This window comes from Brachyistius frenatus, unplaced genomic scaffold, assembly GCF_029030835.1.
Source record: "Brachyistius frenatus isolate BFR_SWC_R1_liver_20210118 unplaced genomic scaffold, ASM2903083v1 Contig_24, whole genome shotgun sequence".
Taxonomy (NCBI): Eukaryota; Metazoa; Chordata; class Actinopteri; family Embiotocidae; genus Brachyistius; species Brachyistius frenatus.
In genome coordinates, this window is record NW_027210623.1 from 4535384 (window position 1) to 4560072 (window position 24689).

Below are 24689 nucleotides of genomic sequence, written 5' to 3' on the forward strand. Positions count from 1 at the left end.
ACATCACGTTTATCAATCACCTTATTTGCACGCAGGCAACCGACATCCACCGAAAAAACACCGGATTAAAAGCGTGATAGACGTCAAATCAAGTCACATTATTTTGACTGCTGTCTAAAAAGAGGGGGAACTTCCACCCACAGCTCATGTATCCAGCACAGCAATACAGATCAGCAGTTTAAACATATGTAAGTGCTCGAGTGAATTAATGTTTAAAAGTTTACATACTTAAAAAAAAATCCTGACAGGTTTAGTATTATCTCTGATGACAGATTTCATAAAGTTATTTAAATTTGGAGCTCGCAAAGGCATAACATTTCTTTATGTAACATTCTTTTAAACCTCACAGACAATTAAACCTTTTGTACATGGCATTTCAGCAAACATCTGTCTTAGACAGTGCACATGTGGATATAAACTTTTGGTGTTGATCTTCTTCACTTTTTGAGGTGGTCACTATGTTTGTGAGTATGATTGCCTTTACTTTTTTTCTGACAGATGAACAACTGACCCACACACCATACATTAACTATAAGGGTGTATCTTAGCAGGATCATTGCTTTCTAGTGTGATACAAATACTTCTGGTGACCCTGTCTGGCCTCTTTTCCCAAAATACACGTGGATTTAAATCTATTGATTTACTTTTCTTTCCTTCCAAGCCAATAAGCCTCAAGTCTGCAGAGAAAACAAAATAGTGATTAAGCCATGGAATGCACATGTGTTCCAGAAAAGCGTGGCCAGCGAGAGGTGCGTGTTTTCCCCCACTCAGCCATTTTACAGCTTGCACGAGGCACTAGGCTCGACAAAATCTTTCAGGAAAAATGTTAAAGTCATCAACCAGCAAATGATGTAGACCCCCATCCCTAATCATGCAATGCCCAAGACAAAGTTTAAGGTTTTTCCTCCTTTAAGTCTCAAAGGGAAAGAAATCTTTTGAACAAAGCAAACATTTATTTGGCCAACTTCAAATCCACTCGTGTAGTAAGAAAGACAGTCATGTGTCAGAGGTGACTACTGTCATTATTAAACACTTCCAGGAAAGATTTTATTTATGCGTTTTCTTTACTAGCCAATTTTAAATGTTACCTTGTTCCATTTTGATTTGATCTCGTTTCTGTTAACACTGTATACAAATCTTTGATTTTAGCCTCCTGCAGCCAGTGATGTCTCAGTGTGTGACTTTGCCAGTTCAAATGTTCAACCAAATGTAAACTTGAAAAAGAAAATTCCAGAGCCATTTCATTTTCAAAATATATTTAGGAACATTTTACAGAAGGACATTTTATAACAAAACATATCAGTAAAAATGATCATCAATGGGGCTTTCAGGAACAGATTGATGCCCAACGTAGCAACATTTACAAAAAAGCTGTAATCATGTCAAACATACTACGTGCTTGCTGTTATGTTTCTGAGTAATGTTACCAGTAACAGTAGATAAGACACCTTATTTGTCACACTGCCAAAGGAATGAAAGCTGATCTTTATTTACCTAAAAACTTTCCCTACTTGATATTTAAGTAGCCGTACACTCTCATTCTGTGTACAGACATTGGTGAATGTCAAAAGCTGTAATACTTGACAGGAATTGTCCACTCACTGCCGTGTTCACCGGACCGGATGGACTGTGTAAGCCTGCTGCTCAACACCCGATGTTGCCCTCCACCTTCGACCCTATTTCCCTGTTACGACACAGTATGTATTTAGGCGTCAGAGTCCGTGGATCTACTTTCTAAAGCGTTTGAACAGTGGATGGACGCTCTTGCTTGCTGCCAACGCTTTGTTGCTTCGGCTCTGATATTCCATGTAGACGGTGTCATCTGCACCTGACATGGAGCTCATGGTGCCTGTTCGCCTTGACACCTGATAAGGGAGCAAAAAGAAGAAAAAAAACGGAGGAATAATGTAATATTTAATATATGGAATTTGTTAACAGGAGCCCCAACTTTTGTCTACAACTATATATGTTTATTCAGAGTCAAAGTTTGGCTAAAGCCCTCACCTGTAGTCGTACGCCTCCCTCTCCGATCACCACCTCCTCCTCAGCATCCAGGTCTGAAGCAGCCAGGACCTTCTGAAGCAGCTGCTGCTGATCATCTCTGCTGGAGAACATCAAGTCCTCTTCCTCCATACCTGCCAACTTTGTGATCACCTATAACGGAAGAGGAGCACGAGTAATTACATTTGTAAATGAAACAAGTGGGAGGTTTCTCAAAGGACGATTAAGGATTTGTCCAGAAAAAAATTGCAATAAATACTTGTAAGAATTTTTTTACCATTTCATGGCAAAAAGCTAGTCGACATCAAGTAAGAAATGTATTTAATTTTTTTGTATGAAATGTTGCACTTTTTTGTTTTTATGTAACACTTTACAGGCACTTTGCCATCTGACATGAACCATATTCCCCCAAATAAAACTGTAGAGATGTGTGTGTACAGCCAAATAGGCTGCCTTTTCTGATAAACTGTAAAGTTTCTTTGTAGGTGAAGGATGCTTTTTGTGAAACCAATTTCTTCCGTGGTTAATTTTTTTGTTTCGTCTCATTAAGTAAACTTATATTGGCTGTTGCCAGAATCCCTCTCAGATGTCAGTGTCAACGCATGTTGGACCGGGTCACACACCACCTGCCACCAAGCAGACGGGATATGATGAAACCATACCCTTGTAAATCTATTACATCAAAATTAAACTAGTCTGGGACAAAAACTGAGAGCAGATAATCCAATTTGTTTTTTTAAACTTTTCAAAGTTGATAAAAGGGAGAGTCAAAGTGAAACCAGAACATTCAGTTTGTGTTCCTGAAGTAAGAAAACCTCATTCACATTTGTAAAAACACTAATAATTAAAATAAACCTATTCTCCACACTATACAGTGCAGCCTGCTGATGTGTTTTGATCTGCGACCTATTCGAGAAAACAATCAGCAGCAAACTGAACACTGTAAAAGGTTTTAGAAAGCAGAAATTACAACTAAAAAGTTTAAAATATGTTTGAGTGGATCTCACTTAGCTGCTCGATATGCAAGTGATCGATGAACACATGTCATGAAAATATAAAGTCAATACGCACAGGAACCTGAACCGTCAGCATCCCAATGATTCTGATCAGACTTGGATGCGGACCAACAAGCCTCACATGGCAGCTTATGTTTTAAATCACTAAAAATCTGTTTAATATCCGTGACCTTAAAGTTAATCTCTCTTTTTTTGGTAATTGCCAACTGTTTTTCTGTGAACTACAAATACAAGTGCATGCGGCAGGCAGGTGATCTCTAAGTGGATTTCCTCACCACCTGAAAATCAACCTCAACAAGACCGAACTGCTCTTCCTTCCGGGGAAAGACTCTCCCACCCTCGACCTGACTACTACCTTGGACAACTCTGTGTTATCCCCGACCCTGACTGTTAGGAACCTCGGCGTGACACTCGACAGTCAACTCTCTCTTTCTGCCAACATCACTGCAACGACGCGTTCCTGTAGATACACGCTGCACAACATCAGGAGAATACGTCCTCTTCTCACTCAGAAGGCGGCGCGGGTTCTGGTCCAGGCTCTGGTTATCTCACGTCTGGACTACTGTAACTCCCTTCTGGCAGGTCTACCTGTTAGTGCCATCCGACCTCTGCAGCTCGACTGGTCTTTAACCTCCCGAAATTCACTCCCACTACTCCGCTCCTCCTCCGCTCCCTTCACTGGTTACCAGTAGCTGCCCGCATCCGTTTCAAAACATTGGTACTTGCGTACCGTGCTGCGAACACATCGGGTCCAGTCTACATCCAGGACATGGTCCAACCTTACATCCCAGCCCGCTCCCTCCGCTCAGCTTGTTGCTCCCTCGCTGCGAGCTAAACACTCTACAAAATCACGACTGTTTGCTGTCCTGGCTCCTAAATGGTGGAATGAGCTCCCCAATGACATCAGGACAGCAGAAACTCTGTACATCTTCCGCCGCAAACTAAAAACACACCTCTTCCGACTTTACGTTGAACAGTAGAACTTTAGTAGAGCTTAAAATGACACTTACTGATGGCACTTTGTAGTTTGACTTTCTTGAAGAAATTGTATTTTCTTGATTCCTGTTGTTCTGGGTTTTGTACCCTCATGGTTGAAATGCACTTATTGTAAGTCTCTTTGGCTAAAAGCATCAGCTAAATTAAATGTAATGAAATCTTCATGTGAACGATTGAATTCAACGTAACAGGAACACGTGGGAGCACCGGGTCAGATATGAACACAAGCTGCATTTATTTTTATTGTTTAATCAAGAGTTTGTAAGCGAAGTAGGCACTCTTTCAATGTGGCCCAGGACGAACTGAGGACGCATGTAACAAAGGGTGAATAGAACACCTCAGACCTTCTCCGAATGTGGTCTGAGTAGATCAGAGCTCAATGCAAGCTGGGAACGTGCACACCTGTACTTTTAGCTGGCCACTTGTGATCCAATCTCATCCAGACACATGTTGATGCCAGGTGGAAACCGGGGTCTAAGTGAAATGAACCTATTGCCCCTTTACATTGTGCGTCAAGCATGATCTAGGCTTAAGTGAAATTAATGAAAGCAGAGTTTCCACTAAGTCAAATACCAAATTCCATGACCTGTAATGAACAGAACCGCCAATATTGAAAGAAATTAAAACACATGTACGTTTATCTAACAATAACGGTATTTAGCTCTCAGCCTAATAAGCCATATTTTTTTTATTTCTGTCAGTGACCGCTAATGCTACCAAACATACTCATTGACAATAACTAGCTAACTAACATTATCGCTACACATATTGAAAATATTACATGCAAACAAATTTCCCTGATATATTCTATGGCTTGGCCCAAAGAAATATAAAATTCCCTGACTTTCCCTGTCTGGAAAAGAGTTTTTAAAATCCCCCGATATTCCCTGAAATTCCCTGAGCCGTGGGAACCCTGTGAAACTGTGAGAGCAAACTTATATCGGTACGGGCTGTAAGGTCAATGAAGGAAATGTACAATACAATAACAGGGTGAAAATATTCGATTCAATTATGTGAGGAGAGAAAAATAATGTGAGACTGTGTTACGATGATGAAATGGTGCAGGGGTGAGCTCACTTTAAAGCTGTATCCCTGGTCCACCAGGAACCGCTGCCTCTTGGTGGAGTAGGCCATCTCCTGAGTGTCCTGGGATACCAGGGAATAGAAGTATGCATTGTACTCCTCTGCTACCATTCCTAAATAGGCAGACAATGGAGTGACAAAAATGGCTTTAGTTCACAGATGGTGGTGAACAAGACAATTAGGTTGGCATGTGTCACACGTGAGCTAATGACCAAGTGTTTTGTTGCTGCAAACAGACGAACCTTTCTTGGCTCTTAAGACTCTGCCGAGCCTCTGCGCCTCCTGTCGGCGTGATCCACCGTGGGATGAGATCTGGATCAACACGTTGGCTTCCGGCAAGTCAAAAGAAGTGTCTCCAACCTGTTCACACATTCAAAGAGACACACAGATTTACCACCATTTCACTGTACCCGTATGTATTTACAGTTTTATCAAACTGTGTGTGATTTTTTTTCCCCACACTTTGGCAAGGTCAACACCTTTAGCAGTTTAAAAAATATCCTGCCTGAAATAAATAAATCAGGTTGTCACTTCAGAAAGCACGAACACGCTCCTCTAAATGTCCTGAATGTTAAACTTAGTAAAAAAAAAAAAAACGTGTCCATCATTAAGGTGATGAACTACACGTTTGGTTGGTCCTCCCACTACTAGACTATGGGCACTGACTGTGAACTGAAGTGCAAATAACTTTATACATCTACCATTAATTAACTTGGAACTGATTATTTCAAAGGCAACTGTGAAAATGGCAAAAAACAAAGAAGTGAGCTCTGAGAAAACGGTCAGTTGTTGTTTGTTTACACAAGGAAGGTTGCTATATTCATGATACCAGAGAAAAACTCAGTCTGTCACCCACCAGTTAATTGGGCATATTGTCAATAAGTCAAAAACTCAAGTACTATAGCGACTGAGGGCAGAAGGATTGATAAACGATTGCGAGTAAAATAAACAGAACAGACAAGAAACAGGAGCAAAAATCTCTTGGATGTAAACTTAAAGAAATTAAAGTGTATCTTTAAGGAGAATGATCCAAAATCTCTCCCTTCATCACCTCTGGGATGCGATGGAGAAAAAAAGTCTTGTTGATGCTTTATTGTTAAGAAATGTATTTTCAACTTAAATTTATCGGCTTAATCATGGAGGAAACTTTCACCACAGCTGGTACATAACCAGTTCATTTCAGGTTTAGCTTCCATGCAACGTGTCATTCTGTTATCTAGTCCCATGAAAGTTATTCTTGTGTATCTTGGTATCCAAAAATCTTTTTGGATCAATGACACAGCATGTGCAGACGTGATTACAGTGAAAAACTTACTTCTTTAATTTCCTCATTGTTCCCAATAAACCGATTTTAGTCAAATTCGTTTATACAATATGCTTTTGAATAAAAGTTTCAAGCCAAGAATGTATTAAAAACAGGATAGGATTACTGTTTCAATCTGATTGTAATCCACTTGTTAACGTCCTAAAAAACACACAACTAGCAGTGCAGAACGAGAGCAAACTAGAGACACTTCATCAGTTAGTTGTCTAGAAACAGCGGTGTGCCTCCTACTGGTGACCACAGGGTGCATGGTGGCTGAATGGTGAGTATACCACATATTACATGCACTGAATCCACAAGAGAACGATTGGTTTACCTTGGAGATGAAAATGGTGTTGATCTTGGGGTTGTGTTTGAAGTTCTGTAAAATCTGCATTCGCTCCCCCTGAGAGGTCGGACCGTAGATGTACGGCCTCGAGAGGGAAAAAAAAAATTAAAGAACAGCGTTAAAAACATTAAAAAATAATAATATCTGAATAGGCAGTTTATATGGAACATTTAAATTTAATAACTCACTTGTTGAGGCGAATGGCGTATTCCTTCAAGGCAAACACGTTGTCAGCAAAGACAATGATTTTGTCGTTGCGCCGCTCGTGGAAGCGAATGAGAAACTGGCACGCTCTGAACTTATTGGGGTTCATTGTATAAAACAGGATGCGTTTCTTTGTCTTAATGGCCACATACTCTCTGTAAAACTCTGGAGACATCGGACACCACACCTGATAAACACACATGGAGACATTGCTTGGATTAATTTATGCTCAATGGGTAATGCAGCCACCTGCCATATTAACGATAATAATCAAGACGTATTATAATAACAACTCCTCACTGTTGACTTTCGATAAGCAAAGATCAACTTTCAGGTCACTGATATAAATATAACAGTTAAAACTTCACTGCATCTACAACCAAGAGCCTTGTTAAAAATTTGTCTGAGTCATATGATATTAAGGTTTATATAATAAAGAAATCACTTTATTGGCTGCATCTCTGGGTTTAACTCTCATACATGAGACCCCAGCCGAGGTTACTCAATGATCAACGATCGTCACGTGGACTGACACAACTCTGACTTGCATCACATTAAATGGCGTCTGCACAGAAACAAGCTCCCAATCAAAGCTGTTTACATGTTTGAAAATGTTGTGATATTAGCTGTTCTGATTTTGTGAAATTCAAGACTCACCTCTGCACACTGGACTTTGGCAATATAACCATTGTTTTGTAATTCCATCCAGTTGGCCTCAAACAGCTTCGGCCCAATTAGGAAGTTGAGGTCCACGATCTTGTCATCCTCCCTGACCAGTGTGGCTGTGAGGCCCATTTTGCAGTGGGCCTGGACAATGGTGAGAACACGACGAAACATCCTCGCTACAGAGACAGCACAGAATTATTATGTTAGGATGTAGATGAATCTTATCTCGTGTGTCTATATCTCATTGTCCCAAAAAGGATAATTCAAAATATCCTTGGCATGACACGTTTACATTGGAAGCGAAACTGATGTATTGTAAGAGCTCACCAGGGATAGTGTGCACCTCATCCAGGATGATCAAACCCCACTCTTGGCTCCGCATCCACTCCATGACCCTCTCAGCTTCCCAGGAGCGCTTGGTGGTGTGACCCAGCATAGAGTAGGTGCTGATGGCCACTGAGCAGCCGATCGGCTTGTCCTTTGCATCGGAGGTGAAGCGGCAGATCTGAGAGTCGTCAATAGTGGACCACATCTTAAACTGGGACTTCCACTGCTCCACTGACACGGAGGAGTTACCCAACACCAGGCAGCGTTTACGCACCGTGCACGCAGCTGTCACACCCACCAGAGATTTTCCCGCTCCTGGAAAGTAAAAGCAAATGATTTGTTTTAACATTTTAGATAATATATTATTAACGTTTCAAATTTCCGTTCTACACGTTTTGGTATTTCAAGATAGGATCCTATTGCAATGAAATGCTTTCTGTTTTCTCACTCAATGCCTTTTTTTCATTGACAGTGAACCAGCTACCTCACCGCAGGGCAGCACGATGACCCCGGAGCGAGCACGTCCATTTCCAAACATCTTGCGCAGACTCTTTTCCTGGTAGGGCCTCAACACAGCAGTGGGCTTCAGGTCTATGTTGATGTCTGGGTTGACTGTGTCATTGCGAAAGTCGTACTCTGCTAGGAGGGGGTACTCCAGCTGTATGCAACGCTTCTGCAGCTCTTCAATCATCTCCTGCACCAGATTAGAGAAGAAAACAAGTTCAGAGTACAGTGCAAAATTTTTTTATTTTTCATTATGGTACTTAACTTGAAATAAAGTGACAAAACACAACCTGTTATTTTTCTAGCGAAGCTGAATTCAGTTTCTGCTACAAAAATCTTAATCATGACAGAAAATTAATTTAAAGCTTTAAAAATGTCCAGCAATCATTTTAAGTAGGTAGTAGTGATTCAGCGGGGGGGGGGGGACGACAGGTTCACACCTGACGAATTTCAAAGGACACAGTCTGAGTCTCCTCCTCCTCCTCTTCTTCTTTGTCCATCTGCTCATAGTAGCTGAAGATGTCCTCGGGGACCTGCTGCGTGGACGTTTGTCCGTCGCTGGGCTGCTGTGAGTTGGAGGTACCTTCTTTTTCCTGAACTGACCTGGAGATCTGTAAGAAAAAGGAAGATCTGTTGGTCATCTAGCTGTCCACATCTTTGCAAGGACAGCAAATCATTCTCCAGATTAGTGCAATGCTACATTATGATATTAAGTGTTTCTAAACATTAGTGGATCAAGCCAACAATTTAATGAAACTTTCAGGAGATTAATTAAAAAAACAGCCTTCTGATGTCAAACTTTTAACATACACAATGCTGCACAATGAAGATTTTAGATACCTTCTGGTTGAAAGAATAAAGTCTTTTGCACTGAGCTGAATTTAGCCTACTCAGGGTAGTAAATACATTTTGTGTGCATTCAACGGATAATTAAAACAATAAAAAAAATAAAAGTATTATTTCACATGTTATGTGTGCAAGTAGAAAAAGAAGATGTTGGTTGACATACCGCTGACTTGCTGTGGATGACTTCAGTAATAAGCTCAGTATCTGCTCCATCTGCAGTACGGAGACGACACTCACGGATCACAGTGTCCTGCAGGAGGCGCTGGATCACATCAGGGAATGCACTCTCAACAAAATACCTGAGGGAGCACAGGAAGCACAGTTTAAAAGCTGACGCTGAAGCAATGATCACTGATGCAAAGACACAAAGAATGTTTTTTGAAATGACTTCACCTGTTGTGCTTGAGCACAAGCTTGACTTTGCCGTAGCTCACTGTGCAGAGCTGAGTGAAAGAGAAGCAGCGGTTTCACAACTGAAACTTGCATGCCACATTAAAAAGCAATACATTTGGAAAAAGTTTCAATAATCGTATCGCTCCCTCCTCTTTCCTTAAACACCGGATACTCTCCAAATCAGACCTGAATGAACTGCACGATTCCATCAGGTACAGTTGTCTTGCTGAGTTTCTGCAGGTACTCCACGATATCAGATGTCTGTAGCCCCACACTGACGGCGGCGTACAGGGAATAGGCAGTTAGCTTGTACTCGTGGACGTGGTTAGGCCTGCACACTGGCTCTGCGATGGCCACCAAGAAATCCTGGGCGTACTTGTACACTGGCGAGAAGGCCTCCAGGAAGATGTGACCATCTGGAGCCTTCAGCAGAAATAAACACAAAAGATTTGTCCATCTTTTGGGCACATATTGTGTAAAAACTGGACTTTAGGTTGTGAATTAGCAAACGGTCTCAAGTGAGGAAATCCATCAATGCAGGCACATCTTACCACCCAGAGCGGGCGTGAGGAATGATCGTTCTTCAGCGTCATCTGACCTCGGTAGTCTTTGGCTCCATACTCGTCCAGCTTCGTACTGGACTCATCCACCTGTTTTCCTGCAGCAGCAGGTATCGCCTCCTGGGACCCGCTGCCCGCCACCTCTTCTTCATCATCTTCCTCCTCATAGAAACGCTTTTTAGACTTCTTCTCTATAGTCCGACAGACACACGCGAGTTGGAGAACATTTTCAGTAACAGGGAAGGAAAAGATGACAACGTATATATCTTTGTAAATTCTCTTGTTTAAGAATTTGAAACCATTCTGGCAACATGTACTCAATGACTCTTTTTAAAAACCAAGGATCACAGGATTTTAGTAGACGAAATATCTCCCTTTACTACAGGTTGTTCTGATTTATTACTATGCAGTCTTTTTGTTATTAATTGGGGATTTGGATATAGCACAAAGCTGCATGTCCAGTGCGTTTATGAACTGGAAGAAACGGTGTGTTTTATGGGACTTATTTTGCCATTTTAGCCCGTGTTTAAATCTCCTCACACAACCACACTGTCCTGCATTGTGTGACTCTCATGTGACATTTCTACAGTTGTAATAGCAATACAAAAAAAAAAAGTGTGGCCAGACACACAATGTGTTAGCATATGATAAGTATTTAAGCTACGACCATTTTACAAGAACTATCACCCTTTCCTAAAATACTTCATAATAAATGGAGATATTCAAAGACACCCAGAACAAAACTACAGGATGTTCAGAAACACGCAGCACTGATATGTTGTCATCTTGCCACTGAGTTAGCCATAGCTTATAGCTGACGTGGTCGCTTAAAACGTAACATTACCATCTTACCCCGATCTCCTTTATCCTTTTTACCCATTATAACAACTTTTTAAATGGGTAATATCTCAAAACACGTCACATATGTCTTCGTAACAGCCACACGTATCCCTGAAAGTCAACAAAGATGGACTTGACCGCCTGCTGTGGCGCACACTGCGACATAATACCGGTCACAGGAACATGCAGGCGTTAAGTCAGATAACATACACGCACTTCCGGTTTTGACTTTCAAAATAAAACACTGCTTGAAGACGATTTATTGGAGAAAGCTCGTTTCAAACAAATTTGGTGGCATTTGAAGGGAGGGAAGGGGAGAGGGGGGTCTGAGTTGAAATGGGGGAAATTCCAACTTCTATGTTTTTCCACAGAATATAATTATGATAAATAATTAATAAAAGACCAAAGTTATTTGTTTTATTCTGGTTTTAGTGCAGTGACAAAAAGGGCTGTATTACGCATACAAGAATAGACACATTCCTCAAAACACGTAAACTGATTTGTGAATTCTTGCGAGAATGCACTGTCCTGTTGTATTTTGATTGCAACCAAATTAAATAATAATAGGTTTACTGGCTAAACAAAATTTGAATAAAAACTGTTTTAAGTAAACGTAAATAATTCTAGATTGGCATTTTTTGAATACAAATAATGCATAACAAGAGAATATGCAATAACGAATCCAAAAATCCCGTACAATTTATTGTGCTTTTATTTGTGGAGCACGATCATTTACTGCTGGTTGTCTAACTAAGCCAGCTTGATACTGAAGCGATACTGTTTACTTCCTGGGTGAAAGGTTAAATTAGTCCTTCGAGGTTCGTCTAGTTTTTGGGACAGCTTTCTTCTTCTTTTTTTTTTTTTTTTTACCTACTGAAACTGCGTAATTGCCTAATTATCAGATATCAAATATGTCATCTGATAAAGTAATTGGACCGCCGATGTACAGAAACGAGAGCTCTGACGACGACGATAGTGAACAAGGATGTAAGTATGTCTTTCTCGAGAGACTCTCAACTACCCGATTACATCAATTATATTTGTATCACGGTGTTTTTTTTTTTGCATTGCAGTCAATAGTTGTTTTTTGTTTGTTTGTTTTTTTTAAATCTCGTTTAACTGTAGTCGCTGGCCCTGCTTTGCCTCCCGGTTATAAACGAGGAGAACCGTCGAGCTCCTCGGATGAGAGTGAACAGGAGGTGGCGGTCAAAAGAGCCAAGACAGGACACACACCTGGGGAGAGACCCGCAGAGTGGGTACACCGGTGGACTCTACGTTAAATATATTACATTATTCAATCAACAAAACCGTAACACGTGTCTTTTGAGCAGGTTGAATAGAGACGATGAGGATGATGATGGTTTCTTTGGACCAGCGCTGCCACCTGGATTTAAAAAACAACAGAGCTCTCCAGAGAGGTAAGCGGATTCATGTTTTCCAGGGAATTATTAAGGAGGTGGAAATAATTAGTGTGGCTTGGTAGTTCATTACGGAAGCTGTAACTTCATGGTGTGTCCTTCAGGCCACCTGTGCTGGGGCCGGCTCTGCCCCCTGGGTTTCGCCGAGCAGCCTATGAAAACGATGATGATGATGATGATGATGGTGGTGAAGATGGAGAGGATTTTCCAGGGCCCGCGCTGCCCCCTGGCTACCAGGCCGAGCCCTCCAGCAGCGAGGATGAGGATGTGATCGGACCCATGCCGTCCAAAGGGCCTATTGAAGACTCTGTAGCTCCAGACTTTGAGCGCAGGGCACAACGGATGAAAGAAAAGCTGACGGGAGATGTGAGGCCTCATTTTTTTTTGTTTTGTTACATATGCATTGTGTGCACTGTACATACTCTTCAGTTAAATGCTTACAGACGGATCTCCCAAAAGGAAAAAAAAAAGAAGCATAGAAACAACAATATTTTTGAATGATCCCAGGCGTTAAGTGTGTACTGTACTGTTCTTCCTTTTTCTTTTTTGACATGTTTTAAAGTTTCCTTCCTCTGAATTTGCTCCTATGTCTTAATTTGTGTAACCAGGAGGCTCCTGAGGTGCTGAGCCGAGAAACGTGGATGACAGAGCTCCCACCAGAGCTGCAGCACATTGGCCTGGGGGCTCGAACTTTCAAGAAGAAGTCGGGTCCAGAGAAAAAGGATCGCTCCATTTGGACGGACACACCAGCAGACAGGGAGCGCAAGCACAGGGTACTTTTATTACATTATTATTACATTTCATTTAGCTGACGCTTTCATCCAAAGCGACTTACAACACACCGATGGTACACCATCGGGAGCAATTTAGGGTTCAGTGTCTTGCTCAAGGACACTTAGGCATGTGGACAGGAGGAGCTGGGGATCTAACCACCAACCTTACGATTAGTGTGCAACCCACTGAGCCACAGCCTCCATCTACTTCATGAAAAATAACTCCCATTTATATCTTTTACCGGTCATTCTTATTAAACATCTCGTGGTTTGTTCTCTACCAAAAGGAACGCCTGGAGAAAAAGGAGACGGGTCAGCCAGAGGAAGACGATGCCCCACAAATGTCCCAGAAGGACTTGGAAATGGCCGAGAAAGTGTCCAAATATAATGTAAGTGGTTTTACCCAACGTTCTCGTTTCCCTAAATGTTCCCTTTACTAACACATTTTACAGGTGTTCACATTAAACTTTGGGCTGAAACTTCTGTACGCACTCTCTGTCATCAGGAGTCCAAACGTGCCGAGTCTCTGATAAATTTGCACACAAAGAAGATGAAGGAAAAATCAAAGGAGAAAGCTGACCAGCCAGTGGAGAGGAGGCCGTTTGATCGTGACGCAGACCTGCAGGTGAATCGCTTTGACGAAGCGCAGAAGCAGCGGCTGCTGAAGAAGTCTCAGGAACTGAACACGCGCTTCTCCCACAGCAAGGACCGAATGTTCCTGTAACACATTGTCAAAATATAAAAAGATGTATTTGAAAATGCACAATTGCAGGGTGACTAGGGGAATTTTTCGCACAAGATTTGTACAATATGAACTATGTTTTTACCATTAATGAGGTGAAGAAAACTGGACTGTAAAGACATGACAGACGTCTCCATTTATGGGAATTCCCGTCACTGACTGGATGCAATGCTGTGGCTGGTGTTTCAAATTCATTCAAGCTGTTATGAAACAGTGGCCACTAGAGCTTGCATGTTTTCCAAGAGACACTTTATTAGGGCTAATGATATGAAAAAAAAAATTAATTAAAACATCAAATATTTTCCTACATTGATATACAGTATAACAGGTTATCTTTTGCCAATGTTTCCACAGATACCAACCAGATCAGGGGCTTAACACCAGTTGAATTTTGTTCAGTTGCTATCCATCCTGTTTCATTAGTCACATCAAAAGTCATTTTCACTTGCTATGCCAAAATAATTCAGGATCATAGTGGGAAAACCAATCGGTTATTATTATTATTATTATTATTATTATTATTGTTGTGTTGTTGTCATCATCAAGGATAATGGAGGCAGTATAATGCTAAAATAAGATATTTTCCTTTTTGTGTGAGGCATTTTGACCAGTATTTAACAAGCCTGTCAAAGTTCAAACTTTGATTCCTGCTTAGGCCCATCATCTATTTTGGATGTTAGTTTATAATAATAAAATGAATATTTACCTTTTCTACACACTATACCACATCACTGTCACAAACCATTGTCCCTCAAAGTTTAAAGCCTTTGTATTGTACATGTTTTACAACTGCGATTGATTTATTACATTGTATGTGTCCATTGTTGACTAAACTTTTTTTTAACAACCTTAATCGTGTTACTTGGCTTTTAAGGGATGAGCTGCTTGCGATTCGTCAATAGTAGTGAAGTAGCGAAGTGTGAAAAATGAAATGGACCTTCAGATTCGCCGTACTTAGACATTTCTTTTGCGCATGCGTGTGGCGGTTGCGTTGATAAATTAGCAGGAGCATCATTTTAAAAACATGTCAGAAAAAGGAGAAGTGGATTTAACCGGTGCCAAGCAGAATACGGGTGTGTGGCTTGTTAAGGTGCGTATACACATTTGATGAACTTGGTGGCACATCGGTCATCTCTTTTAAACACAGCTAATGTAGCTTAGCATGTGCCGCTCCAATGGAGTGGGATCGTGCGTCGCAGCTAACGTCGGCTAAGTTGTTTTTAAACTGATCACAACTTCTCGTCCTAAAAAACAACAACACGATTGATGCGTCAACAACTGGCTTAACTAGAGATCATCATCCTGTCGATAGAATGTAAACAAAGGCAGCTGAGGTCTGGAGAAACGTGAAGTTGTGGTAAACTAGTTGATGCCGGTTTAAGCGGCCGAGCGTTGAACTGGCTTTCCGAGTTAGCATTGTTTCTTTAATGGCGGCAGAGGGATATAATTTAATTGTTATAAAGGTCACATGTTGTTTCAGTGTTCACATTTGCAGCAGTGTGAATGAACGTGGCTCCAGACACACACGACACCTGCTCACCAAAGCAGATTATGACTTATTTGATCCTATCAGCACGTTGTGATTCGTGTTTACATTGTTTGGTTTGTTTACAGAAATGTAGTCATATAAATCTATATAAATATAAATCTGGCTGCTCCTGCATGTGTGTTTTGATTTGATTTTAGTATCAGAAGATCCTTATGAAATCTGTTTCACATAAACAACAAACAGCATTTAACCAAACAAACAAAAACAAATAGTGTAACATTTAGTACATCAGACTCGAGACACACCGAGGTCCGATTAAAACGTAATCTTTGATTTAACAGTTTGACAATATTCAGCCCTGCAGGACTAGAAATCTTCTATTTGATGGCAAATGCTGACACTCTTCAAATAAAACATGAGAGTTGGGATCATTTTAGTGTGTGCAGCTTAAAAACATGACTCAAATTGTTAAAACTTCAAAAACCTTTTGTTAGAGATTAAAGCAGCCGTACTAAAACAAAACTATGTTTCCTCTGGCAGGTGCCAAAATACCTCTCTCAGCAATGGGCGAAAGCAACAGGCAGAGGCGAGGTTGGGAAACTCCGCATCTGCAAGTATGTGAAATAACTGAGCATCAATTAAACAGCTGCTGCCAGTCTGCCAAGTGGAAGTTATTCCTGTTTGTGTTCGACCCAAGTGATCACTTGATCGTAATTTTGCGTCTCGTTTTTCTTCATTTCCAAGGAAAGCAAACCAAGGAAAAGCAGAGGTAAGTGATGGATACTTACCAAAGTGATTGCTTCCTCCCTCTCCGTGTACATCCCGGTGCTGCTCTCTGCTTTCGGTACAACGGGAACCGTCTCTGATCTGTTTGATTGCCCCTCATATCGAACCCCGAAACATTCCACAATAACACGGACAAGAAGTAACTTGCGCCCTCTTTGCAGGTGTCTTTCACTCTGAATGAAGAGCTGACTGTGATTGAAGGTATAGAGGATAAGACTGTGTCTGCACCTCGCGACCACCCGTTCACCATGCAGTCAGTGGGAGGGCAGATGTTGGCGGTCTTCACAGAGACTTCATCGGGTGAGTTTGTGTTTCCATCTCTGATGCCAAATGTCTTTTCTAAACACTTTCGCTGCAAGACGAGGCACTCATAACAAACCACGAGTTGCATTATTATTTTTCTGTGATGTGACCTATCTGTTTCCACTAGAGCCCAGAGGTAAGTTCTGTGTGTGATCGGGTGGTGGGAGCGCCCGTCCCGATACTCGTCGTACAGCCTGCTTGTGTCTCCCTTGCCTGCCCTGCTCGTCTCTGTGTGTTGTGAACTGTTAACAGACTTTTCAGAGGGTGTGAGGTTCTCCACTTCAAACAGAGTACATGTAAGAAATGTACGGTACACGGTGGACAAGAGAACACTCTGGAAAACAGAAGAGTCGTTGTCCTCCTCCAGTCTGATCTGTGTTCCTGTCTCTACTTATAAGAGAGTTTCAGTTTCAGTGGTTGATCATCTGAGTCGTTTTGTTTGTGGGTTGACCTTTTTAGTCCACTGTTAATCATCATGACTAATGGCCTCATGTGGGAATCACTTGACATAGAGCAGATGAATATCAACACAAATCACTGCTGCATTTGGAGTTGATTTAATAATTTTGCATGAGTTTCTGTGGTTTAGTTTGAATTTCACCAGCCCTGTCTGCCCCTGAATGTATTTTTTGTTTTGTTTTCTTGCTGTGGGTGCTGGTGATCTTGTGCTGCAGTGCTTACTTTGGGACACTATGTTTTGTGTGTGTGTGTGTGTGTGTGTGTGTGTGTGTGTGTGTGTGTGTGTGTGTGTGTGTGTGTGTGTGTGTGTGTGTGTGTGTTTTAGGGCTGCACAGTTGAAATGGTGCATATACAATATTTATTTCACCTTAAGTACAATGTGATACAGACTTTCTTCTTCAACTGACACCCGATCCAGAGGGCAGCTGATGAAGCAGTCATAGGACATAACAAGACATACAAATTATTTTTTTTAAAACAGGAAAAAGGAGGAAATAGTCTTTTACTGCTGCATTTTCTGAACTGCATCAAAGTGTTCACTGTTTAAATTGAACCTAGAGAAAAGCTTTGGTAATGGAGTGTTTTTTTTAATTTTTAATTTATTTGGTTTCAAATACTAAGTATTTGTGCAGCCCTGTCGTGGATGTGCTCGCTTGTTTTGAGGCCCTGCTTGCTTCGCTCATGCGCACGCGTGTGCACCTGTCACAGATTATGCCGAGAAGCTCTGTGTGATTAAACGTGTGCAACTAAACCCTGGGTGTGGTTCTTACTGTTCGATCCTCCTCCCTCCTTCGTCTGCCATCCCCCTGTATTTTCATATTTACCATCCCTCCCTCCCTCCCTGTAGGCCAGTCAGAAGAGAGAACTGATGGTAGCAGCTCAGGTTCGGGGGCGGGGTCGGGTCCAGGTGAGTCCTTTGTTTCGTTCGCGAGTGACACAGTTGCATCACTGGGAATCAGATGCACAAAAGATTTGATTTGATTTCCCACAAATGGCATTTGTGGAGTCCCAATAAGCCATTATACATGCGTGTGAAGATGCATGTATTGGGACCAAAGTAGACACATTCTTCACATGAAGCACCCATTTTTGTCCTGAAGTGGAACACAGGCCTCTTTTGGAGCGTAATTTTACAATTTGTACAGAGCTTCTGTAAATAGTTTTCATCGTTTTGACTGGAGTCGGGAGATGAGAGTGTGCGGTGAAACCCGGGCGACACTGCTGTTGAATAGAGCGCCGCCTGCTCGTGGTATTGATTGTGATTTCAGTCCAGTCGTGGCATTGTTGGCAAAGACAGGCGTGAGTCACTCAGAAAAGAGGATCATTGATATCAATGTGCTTTAAAGACACAAACACGAGGCAGCCTGTTCTTGGAGAAGTCCCAGAAAGTAGAGGAGAGTGGAGATGTAAAATGATATTGAGATGGTTTTTGGTCTCTGAAATCACAAAAATATCATCTTACATCATGCTGCAAATAAAATACTGAAAAAACAGTAAAAGTAAAATATTAAACATTGAAGGTCCAGTCTGACTTATATTCCCTGACCCATTAGCCAGTCAAACAAAGTGGACTTTTACAAGAAAGAAAAAGGCATTGACTGAATCTAAATCAACTTTGGGACGAGCATGTATGTGCCTACTGTAATGACAATATGATGAGTACAGCCCCGTTGTTCACTTGTCTGCTTTAATATCCTCTCTCTTACACACACGTGACTGCTCACCTTTCTTTTTTTTTTTAATGAAGTAAACCTGCACTGTGACACGGATTTTAAGATTTTATTCATCAAGGTTCTAAGTAACTCTCCTCTTCTTCCAGATAAAATAGCCTTGGAGGGAGTGGTAGTGCAGAGAGCGGAGTGCAGACCTGCTGTCAGTGAAAGCTATATGAGGCTGAAGAGGTGAGTACTTGTGAAATGGTGCATACAGAAGTTAGATTATTTAGGTAATTATAATGAGTCCACGCTATCATCTATTATTGCGTGCATGTGTTAAACTCTTTGCGGTCCTCTTAATGTCATCTTTTCATGTGTTGCAGTGTAAACAGTAAAGGAGTGAGTAAAGTCATTCTAATTGTTCAACAGGTTACAAATTGAAGAGTCCTCCAAGCCAACCAGACTGTCACAACAGTTGGACAAAGCCGTCACCAGCAACTACAAACCTGTGGCCAACCATGATTATAATGTAAGAAATGCAGCCTGCACACACAACACACGGTTGAGTGATGCAGCTGGCCACAAGCCTTTCTGATCTTACACCCTATATTGTTACTTGCTTGCAACCAGTTACATCACGATTTATATGTTACAACTCTGGTAAACATAATGATTGCTGATGGCCCTTAATTATCTATCTCAAGTCATTTTTTTTGTGGTCTCTCCATATTTATGTCCGTACCATTATGCTCTGTAAGGTGTAGTACATACCTGACTTCTGTCCGTTTCCCCTCTTCCTGCAGCGCGAGTATGACAGGAAGAAGAAGGAGGAGGGCAAGAGAGCGAGAGCTGACAAACAGCAGGTGTTGGACATGTTGTTTTCTGCTTTTGAGAAGCACCAGTTCTACAACATCAAGGACCTGGTGGATATCACCAAACAACCTGTGGTAAGAAGACCAGAAGGCAACATGACGGCTGTTTATACTGAGTGATATAAAAAACTAAATACTGTTGGCCCAGAAGATTACAGTTCTGATGATGAATTAGAAGTTTAGTGAAATGCAGAATATTTAATTCCTTCCATCCATTATCTATACCCGCTTTATCCTGAACAGGGTCACGGGGGGGCTGGAGCCTATCCCAGCTCACATTGGGTGAAGGCAGGGTTCACCCCGGACAGGTCGCCAGTCCATCACAGGGCCACATAGAGACAGACAGAAACAAAGACCGTTCACGCTCTCATTCACACCCAAGGGACATTTGTAAAACCACCAATTAACCTGAGACGCATGTTTTTGGATGGTGGAAGGAAGCAGGAGTACCCGGAGAGAACATGCAAACTCCACACAGGAAGGCCCGGATTCAAACCCAGAACCGTTTTACTGTGAGGCGACAATGCTAACCACTGCACCGCCGTGCCGCCCGATTGTTTAATTAACACTCCTTTTTTCACACTAAAAGAGCAAGTAATTCTGGGTAAATGGGGCCATAACTTGTCGGTCCTGATCAATACGGTTCAATAAGAGTGTCTCCAATTGCACTAAATGTGCCATCTTTGCTGTTTTACCACAATCCACCTTCCAGTTAGACATTTGAATGATATTAAATCAAACTATTGCCTCCTGTATTTCAACTTCAAATGGTGTTTAAAATGTTTGAAGAGTCCTTTTGCTGCAGCTTGTTCTTGTGAATTTTTAATTAATCACTTCACATGCAGTTATTCTTGGTTTCATTCTCACAGACCGAGTATCACATTCATATTTTGGTCTTTTTTCCTCCCTCAGATTTACTTGAAGGAAATCTTGCGAGATATTGGCATCTACAATGTAAAGGGAACACACAAGAACACCTGGGAGCTCAAACCAGAGTACAGACATTACCAAGGCGAGGAAAAGACTGACGAATAGTTTTTGACCTTCGCACGGTGCCACCTTTTCCCATTCGACGGGGGTCCCTCCCAGACGGGCCTCGGTTTGACCTGATTTCATCACACCAGGTCTGAAGATGCACTGAATGATGAGGTCTATCAACGGGAGTTTTACAGGTGCAGGTTGTTGTGGAGTTGTAGCATCTTATTTCGTAAGAGTCAAAAAAAAAAGGAGTAGCGTGAAACTAATCATGGTTTTACGCTCAAATCTACACCTTCTCTTACTGACGTGGTTTCTGTCACAGCCTCCACACATCCTCAAGTTAACAGCCCACCGTACTTGAATCGGTAGTTCATCCGTCACAGCTATAGGAAATAGCATTTTATAAAGCAAAAGATGTAAAGATGGGACTTTGGTTCATAGTGGTGGATTGTTTTTTCATGTTTTCTATATCAAGTTAGGGGTTTAATGTTTAGAAGATAAACCTGAAGAGGAAGGATGTGACACCGTTAACGGCTCCCACCAAATTTGTGATGAAGCGTCTTTTTCTAGTCAATTTATACTTTTTTTTAAAACTTGTAGAATTTAATAATTGACCACTCCATGACAAATTCAATCCAGTTTTAGTGAAAAAGACGAGCACCGTTTGTGTAATCCTTTCCAAGTTTGTACTTCTGGTGTCCTCGTATTACCCCATCTTAAGTGTAATTTTAGGTTGTTTTACACTTGGCTTATGCAATAAATGTGTTTCAATAGAAAGCTACAATCTGCCTTTGTATCCGAGAAGCAACATACCCATCATTTAGCCCAAGAGCAGCAGCACAACTGGATCAAAGTACACAAATCATCCATCATAGGTTTCTTTCAGCTCACTTTTTATTTAGTTTAATCCTCACCGATAAAGCCTTGTTCAGTTTCCTTTCAATTGCACTTTGTTTGAAGGTTTTTGTCTTTTCAGCCAATGTATCTTAACGGTGCATATAAATTATGCAGTTTTACATTACACGGCAACAGTTGTGACCTAAATGAGCATAATCTGAATGTACAGTAGCTAAAATAGTATTTTTCCTCTCTTCCACACTAGTATTTACAAGGTTATAAAAGTTTAAACCCAAATTTACAAAGTTCTTAAAAAAAAAAAAGGGTTCAATGGTTTTCCTTTGCATTTACAAACTCTGCTTTATTTTGATACATTGCACGTAAATCTGCAAGCAGATGAACGAGTGCCAGTGACGATGTAGAAACATTGAATATCCGGTTCGGCTTCAGGGAGAAAATGAAATGTTCTTGTGGTCCCAGCTTCATCAGGTTTCTGTGACGTCTTGCATGCACCTGCAAGAAAGTCAAACATTTACAAAGATGCAACAGCGCAAAAATTTGACAGAAACAGTCATCCTGTAACAAGTAGTTGTACATCCAGATCCCAGCAACACCCACAGACAGCTAGTGGCCACTTCTGACTGGACGGTTAGTTTGAGTTCTGGAAATCTGTCTCAAAATTCACGAGGCGAATGCAGGAATTAAGTTGATTTGGTGGCGAAATAAATTCACGAAAAAGGTGTCAGTCACACTAAAAATGCATTCCTCAACTCAATCTGTGCCGCTATAAAAATGTAGCAGTCAGAAAGCGCGAGGAAGGCTCAGTTTAGCATCTCGATGCAAACCCAGAAGCTAACAGAGGGGATAAAAAGTGAAGTCTACCCACGATTTTTTTTATAAGACCACAAGTGCTCACCTGCATTCACCGTCTCTGACCGAGACTCCTCAACAGTGTCTCACAGCTGCGGTTACATCTTCTCCAGGTTTAAACCTCGGGACTGGAAAAAAAAAAGAGGACATGGTTGCATTTAGGCTCTCTACAGGTTCATGCAGATATAGGCTTTCATGTCGGGAGACGAGTGAAACAGTTTGATCTGTCCTCCCCTCTTCAATCCGAGTCGCCATGGAAAAGAGGCGGGCAGAAAGCGCGGGGACATTTAATGTTGCATCTGAAATACTTAAAACCCAGGATATCTCACAGCAGAGAGCCCAGGCTGTCAAAGATGCAGCAAGTGAGCAGACCAAGAGGTGCCATCAGTTTAGTATCTAGTCTATACATACATCCGAGACGTGACTTGGTGGCAGTCCTCTTGTTGGATCACCCGCCTCAGATCCATTTCCTCACGATGCTGCCGTAACAGACTGTGATGTTTGAACTTCACCGACTTCATCAGGACATTATGCTGAAGGTCAAACAGCCTTTATCCTCCTCCTCCCGTCTCATTCAGGTGTCCACCAACCCACATGTGATCTGCTAGGAAGAAAAGCGAAGGGATTATTTTCCAGCTCTGCCCATATAAAAAAACACTTTGTACAATTCAAATCTTTCAACGCTGGTGGACTTTATAATATATAAAAGTTACGTTTATGGAGCTCCAGCTGGTAAACACGACTGTTTATAATAAATAAAGCGAGTACAAAGAATTAACAGACACGAGACGCTTATTTATTTATTTATTTAACTTGAACCCCCTGAAACCGTAAGATTAGCACATTAAATGTCAGCAATAACCCCGCTGTTAGCCTGACTATCAGACATATCCGGTGCTGCGCTTAACTTTGTACCCCTTCCTGTAAAACATCGTCTTTCTCACAACCCGTAGCTACTCTCACAAGACCACTTCTGGAAGCGACACAAAATGGCTCTAGCTAATTTACACGTGTCCGCTCACTGCTGTTTTATACTAAAACTCCGCACGCGCCATCAACCCTTACAGCTATGTCCACTTAACAGAGCCACGTGGCATACTTACAGATCATGTTGATAGAGCTGATTGGACCGATGAGATTATTCTTCATTATTGAGCTAAAGCGAATTTCTTTCCTCTGAACTTCTACGATCTGGACGTTCACCGAAAAGGCCGATCGGATGTTGGCTTCCCGTTTATATAGGCGACTGGTCGTGGCTCTTTGTCGCCCCCTTCAGGACGAACGGGGTGTTTTAATTCACACGGTCGCCCCCTGGTGTTCGCAGTGGGAAATTACTTGTATTTACAAAGTGCGCTGCAATAATGTTCACTTCAGATAGCTCATGGTTTCCTCATGTTCAGTTCTTGGATTTAGTCACAGTTTTCACAGCTTTGTTTGTGGAAAACTTAGGTGCACGTGTTTGGTGGGACACCTCCAATAGAACTTCACGTTTTTCATGTAGCCTAAAAAAAAAATATGCATTTTCACATCATTTGAGACCACAACCTTTACCGTCTGTACAATTTTCCAAAAATGTGGGAAAAACCTGAAAAGATCATAAATAAACAACACCTCCAAAAATCTTAAAGACAAAACCTGGAAAAGAAGTCCATTGGGAAACTACTACAACATAAGAGCTGGAAAACGTCATTTCGTTAAGTTGTGATGCTCTCCACAATGATTTTTGATTTATTCAGCTCTAGGTGGAGCCCTAAACGACTCTGTGCTGCGCGTAAACTTTATAATGGTAAGGAAAACGCCTAATTTAACAGCATGCATGTTTGTATTAGGCTTTGGTAATTAAAAAAAAAAAAAAAAAAAAAGTACGCTACAGTGTGAAATGTTGGCTACTTGTTGCAAGAATGGTTTTCTAAAAAAAAAATAACTCGTTTGATTTCTGTTAGTATGTAATATTTGCCCGCTAATAATAGTCTAATAAGAGGTATTACTGGTATTAATGGTAAGAAAACAGGTTAAGATAAATCATTTAATCATTTCTCATCTAATGTGGAAGATGAAGCAAACACGCACGTGCACGACGCGCGCGCGCCCGCCGTCTCTCCCTCTTCTTCCATCATTTTGTGGCTGTGCAGCACTTCTTAATTGGACTCCGGGAGTTTAAATGGTCTTTCATCAGCTTCCTGCGGATTCATGTGAGGACATGCAGGCATCAACGAAGACTTAGGAAGAGGTAACATGACGCTTAATTTAAGGATGACATGCTGATGTTTGTTCATGTGTGACCTTCCTTGCATGTACCAATGAGAGGAATTAATAAAAAAAAAAAAAAAAAAGAAGAAAATATGTGTTGAAGAGACTGTCATTTTTGGTCTCAAACAGAGCTGGCTCTCCGGCAGCTGAGTTAAGAACCAACAGTGGG

General features: G+C 41.4%; 4 protein-coding genes, 1 long non-coding RNA gene and 1 other non-coding gene across 7 annotated transcripts in view; 3 read left to right on the top strand and 3 right to left on the bottom strand.

The window, feature by feature from the left end:
* Positions 1 to 1239: 1239 nt before the first annotated feature.
* Positions 1240 to 11266, bottom strand: ercc3 (excision repair cross-complementation group 3). The gene is made up of 15 exons (XM_069697815.1): positions 11101 to 11266; positions 10240 to 10439; positions 9875 to 10111; positions 9689 to 9738; positions 9459 to 9594; positions 8890 to 9060; positions 8435 to 8639; positions 7946 to 8260; positions 7610 to 7794; positions 6937 to 7139; positions 6737 to 6833; positions 5339 to 5456; positions 5091 to 5209; positions 2005 to 2154; positions 1240 to 1865 (listed from the first exon to the last, which is right to left on the bottom strand). The coding sequence occupies exons 1-15, from the start codon at positions 11126 to 11128 to the stop codon at positions 1728 to 1730; spliced, it is 2352 nt and encodes a 783-aa protein (XP_069553916.1). The 5' UTR covers positions 11129 to 11266; the 3' UTR covers positions 1240 to 1727.
* Positions 11267 to 11871: 605 nt separating this feature from the next.
* Positions 11872 to 14869, top strand: gpalpp1 (GPALPP motifs containing 1). Its single transcript, XM_069697816.1, has 7 exons — positions 11872 to 12075; positions 12214 to 12340; positions 12420 to 12506; positions 12611 to 12872; positions 13115 to 13279; positions 13567 to 13668; positions 13785 to 14869. Exons 1-7 carry the CDS (start codon positions 12000 to 12002, stop codon positions 14001 to 14003), a joined length of 1038 nt encoding a protein of 345 aa, XP_069553917.1. The 5' UTR covers positions 11872 to 11999; the 3' UTR covers positions 14004 to 14869.
* A 107-nt stretch (positions 14870 to 14976) lies between these two features.
* Positions 14977 to 21337, top strand: gtf2f2a (general transcription factor IIF, polypeptide 2a). Of its 2 annotated transcripts, XM_069697878.1 has the most exons (9): positions 14977 to 15111; positions 16051 to 16124; positions 16255 to 16279; positions 16458 to 16596; positions 17906 to 17965; positions 18878 to 18959; positions 19143 to 19242; positions 19517 to 19660; positions 20498 to 21337. In XM_069697878.1, the coding sequence occupies exons 1-9, from the start codon at positions 15046 to 15048 to the stop codon at positions 20618 to 20620; spliced, it is 813 nt and encodes a 270-aa protein (XP_069553979.1). In that variant the 5' UTR covers positions 14977 to 15045; the 3' UTR covers positions 20621 to 21337. The 2 variants fall into 2 exon arrangements, with proteins under 2 accessions (XP_069553979.1, XP_069553980.1); XM_069697879.1 differs by lacking the exon at positions 17906 to 17965.
* A 98-nt stretch (positions 21338 to 21435) lies between these two features.
* Positions 21436 to 22962, bottom strand: LOC138620410 (uncharacterized). The gene is made up of 2 exons (XR_011310875.1): positions 22682 to 22962; positions 21436 to 22398 (listed from the first exon to the last, which is right to left on the bottom strand). It is a non-coding gene; the product is annotated as an uncharacterized lncRNA (long non-coding RNA).
* On the bottom strand, positions 22156 to 22243 carry LOC138620571 (small nucleolar RNA SNORA31). Its single transcript, XR_011310880.1, has one exon. It is a non-coding gene; the product is annotated as a small nucleolar RNA SNORA31 (small nucleolar RNA).
* Positions 22963 to 24416: 1454 nt separating the features above from the next.
* Positions 24417 to 24689, top strand: part of LOC138620550 (protein TANC1-like) — a 37802-nt gene continuing 37529 nt past the window's right edge. Inside the window, exon 1 of the mRNA XM_069697864.1 lies at positions 24417 to 24500. The gene's annotated coding sequence lies outside the window, so the exon portion shown is untranslated. The remainder of the gene's footprint in view (positions 24501 to 24689) is intronic.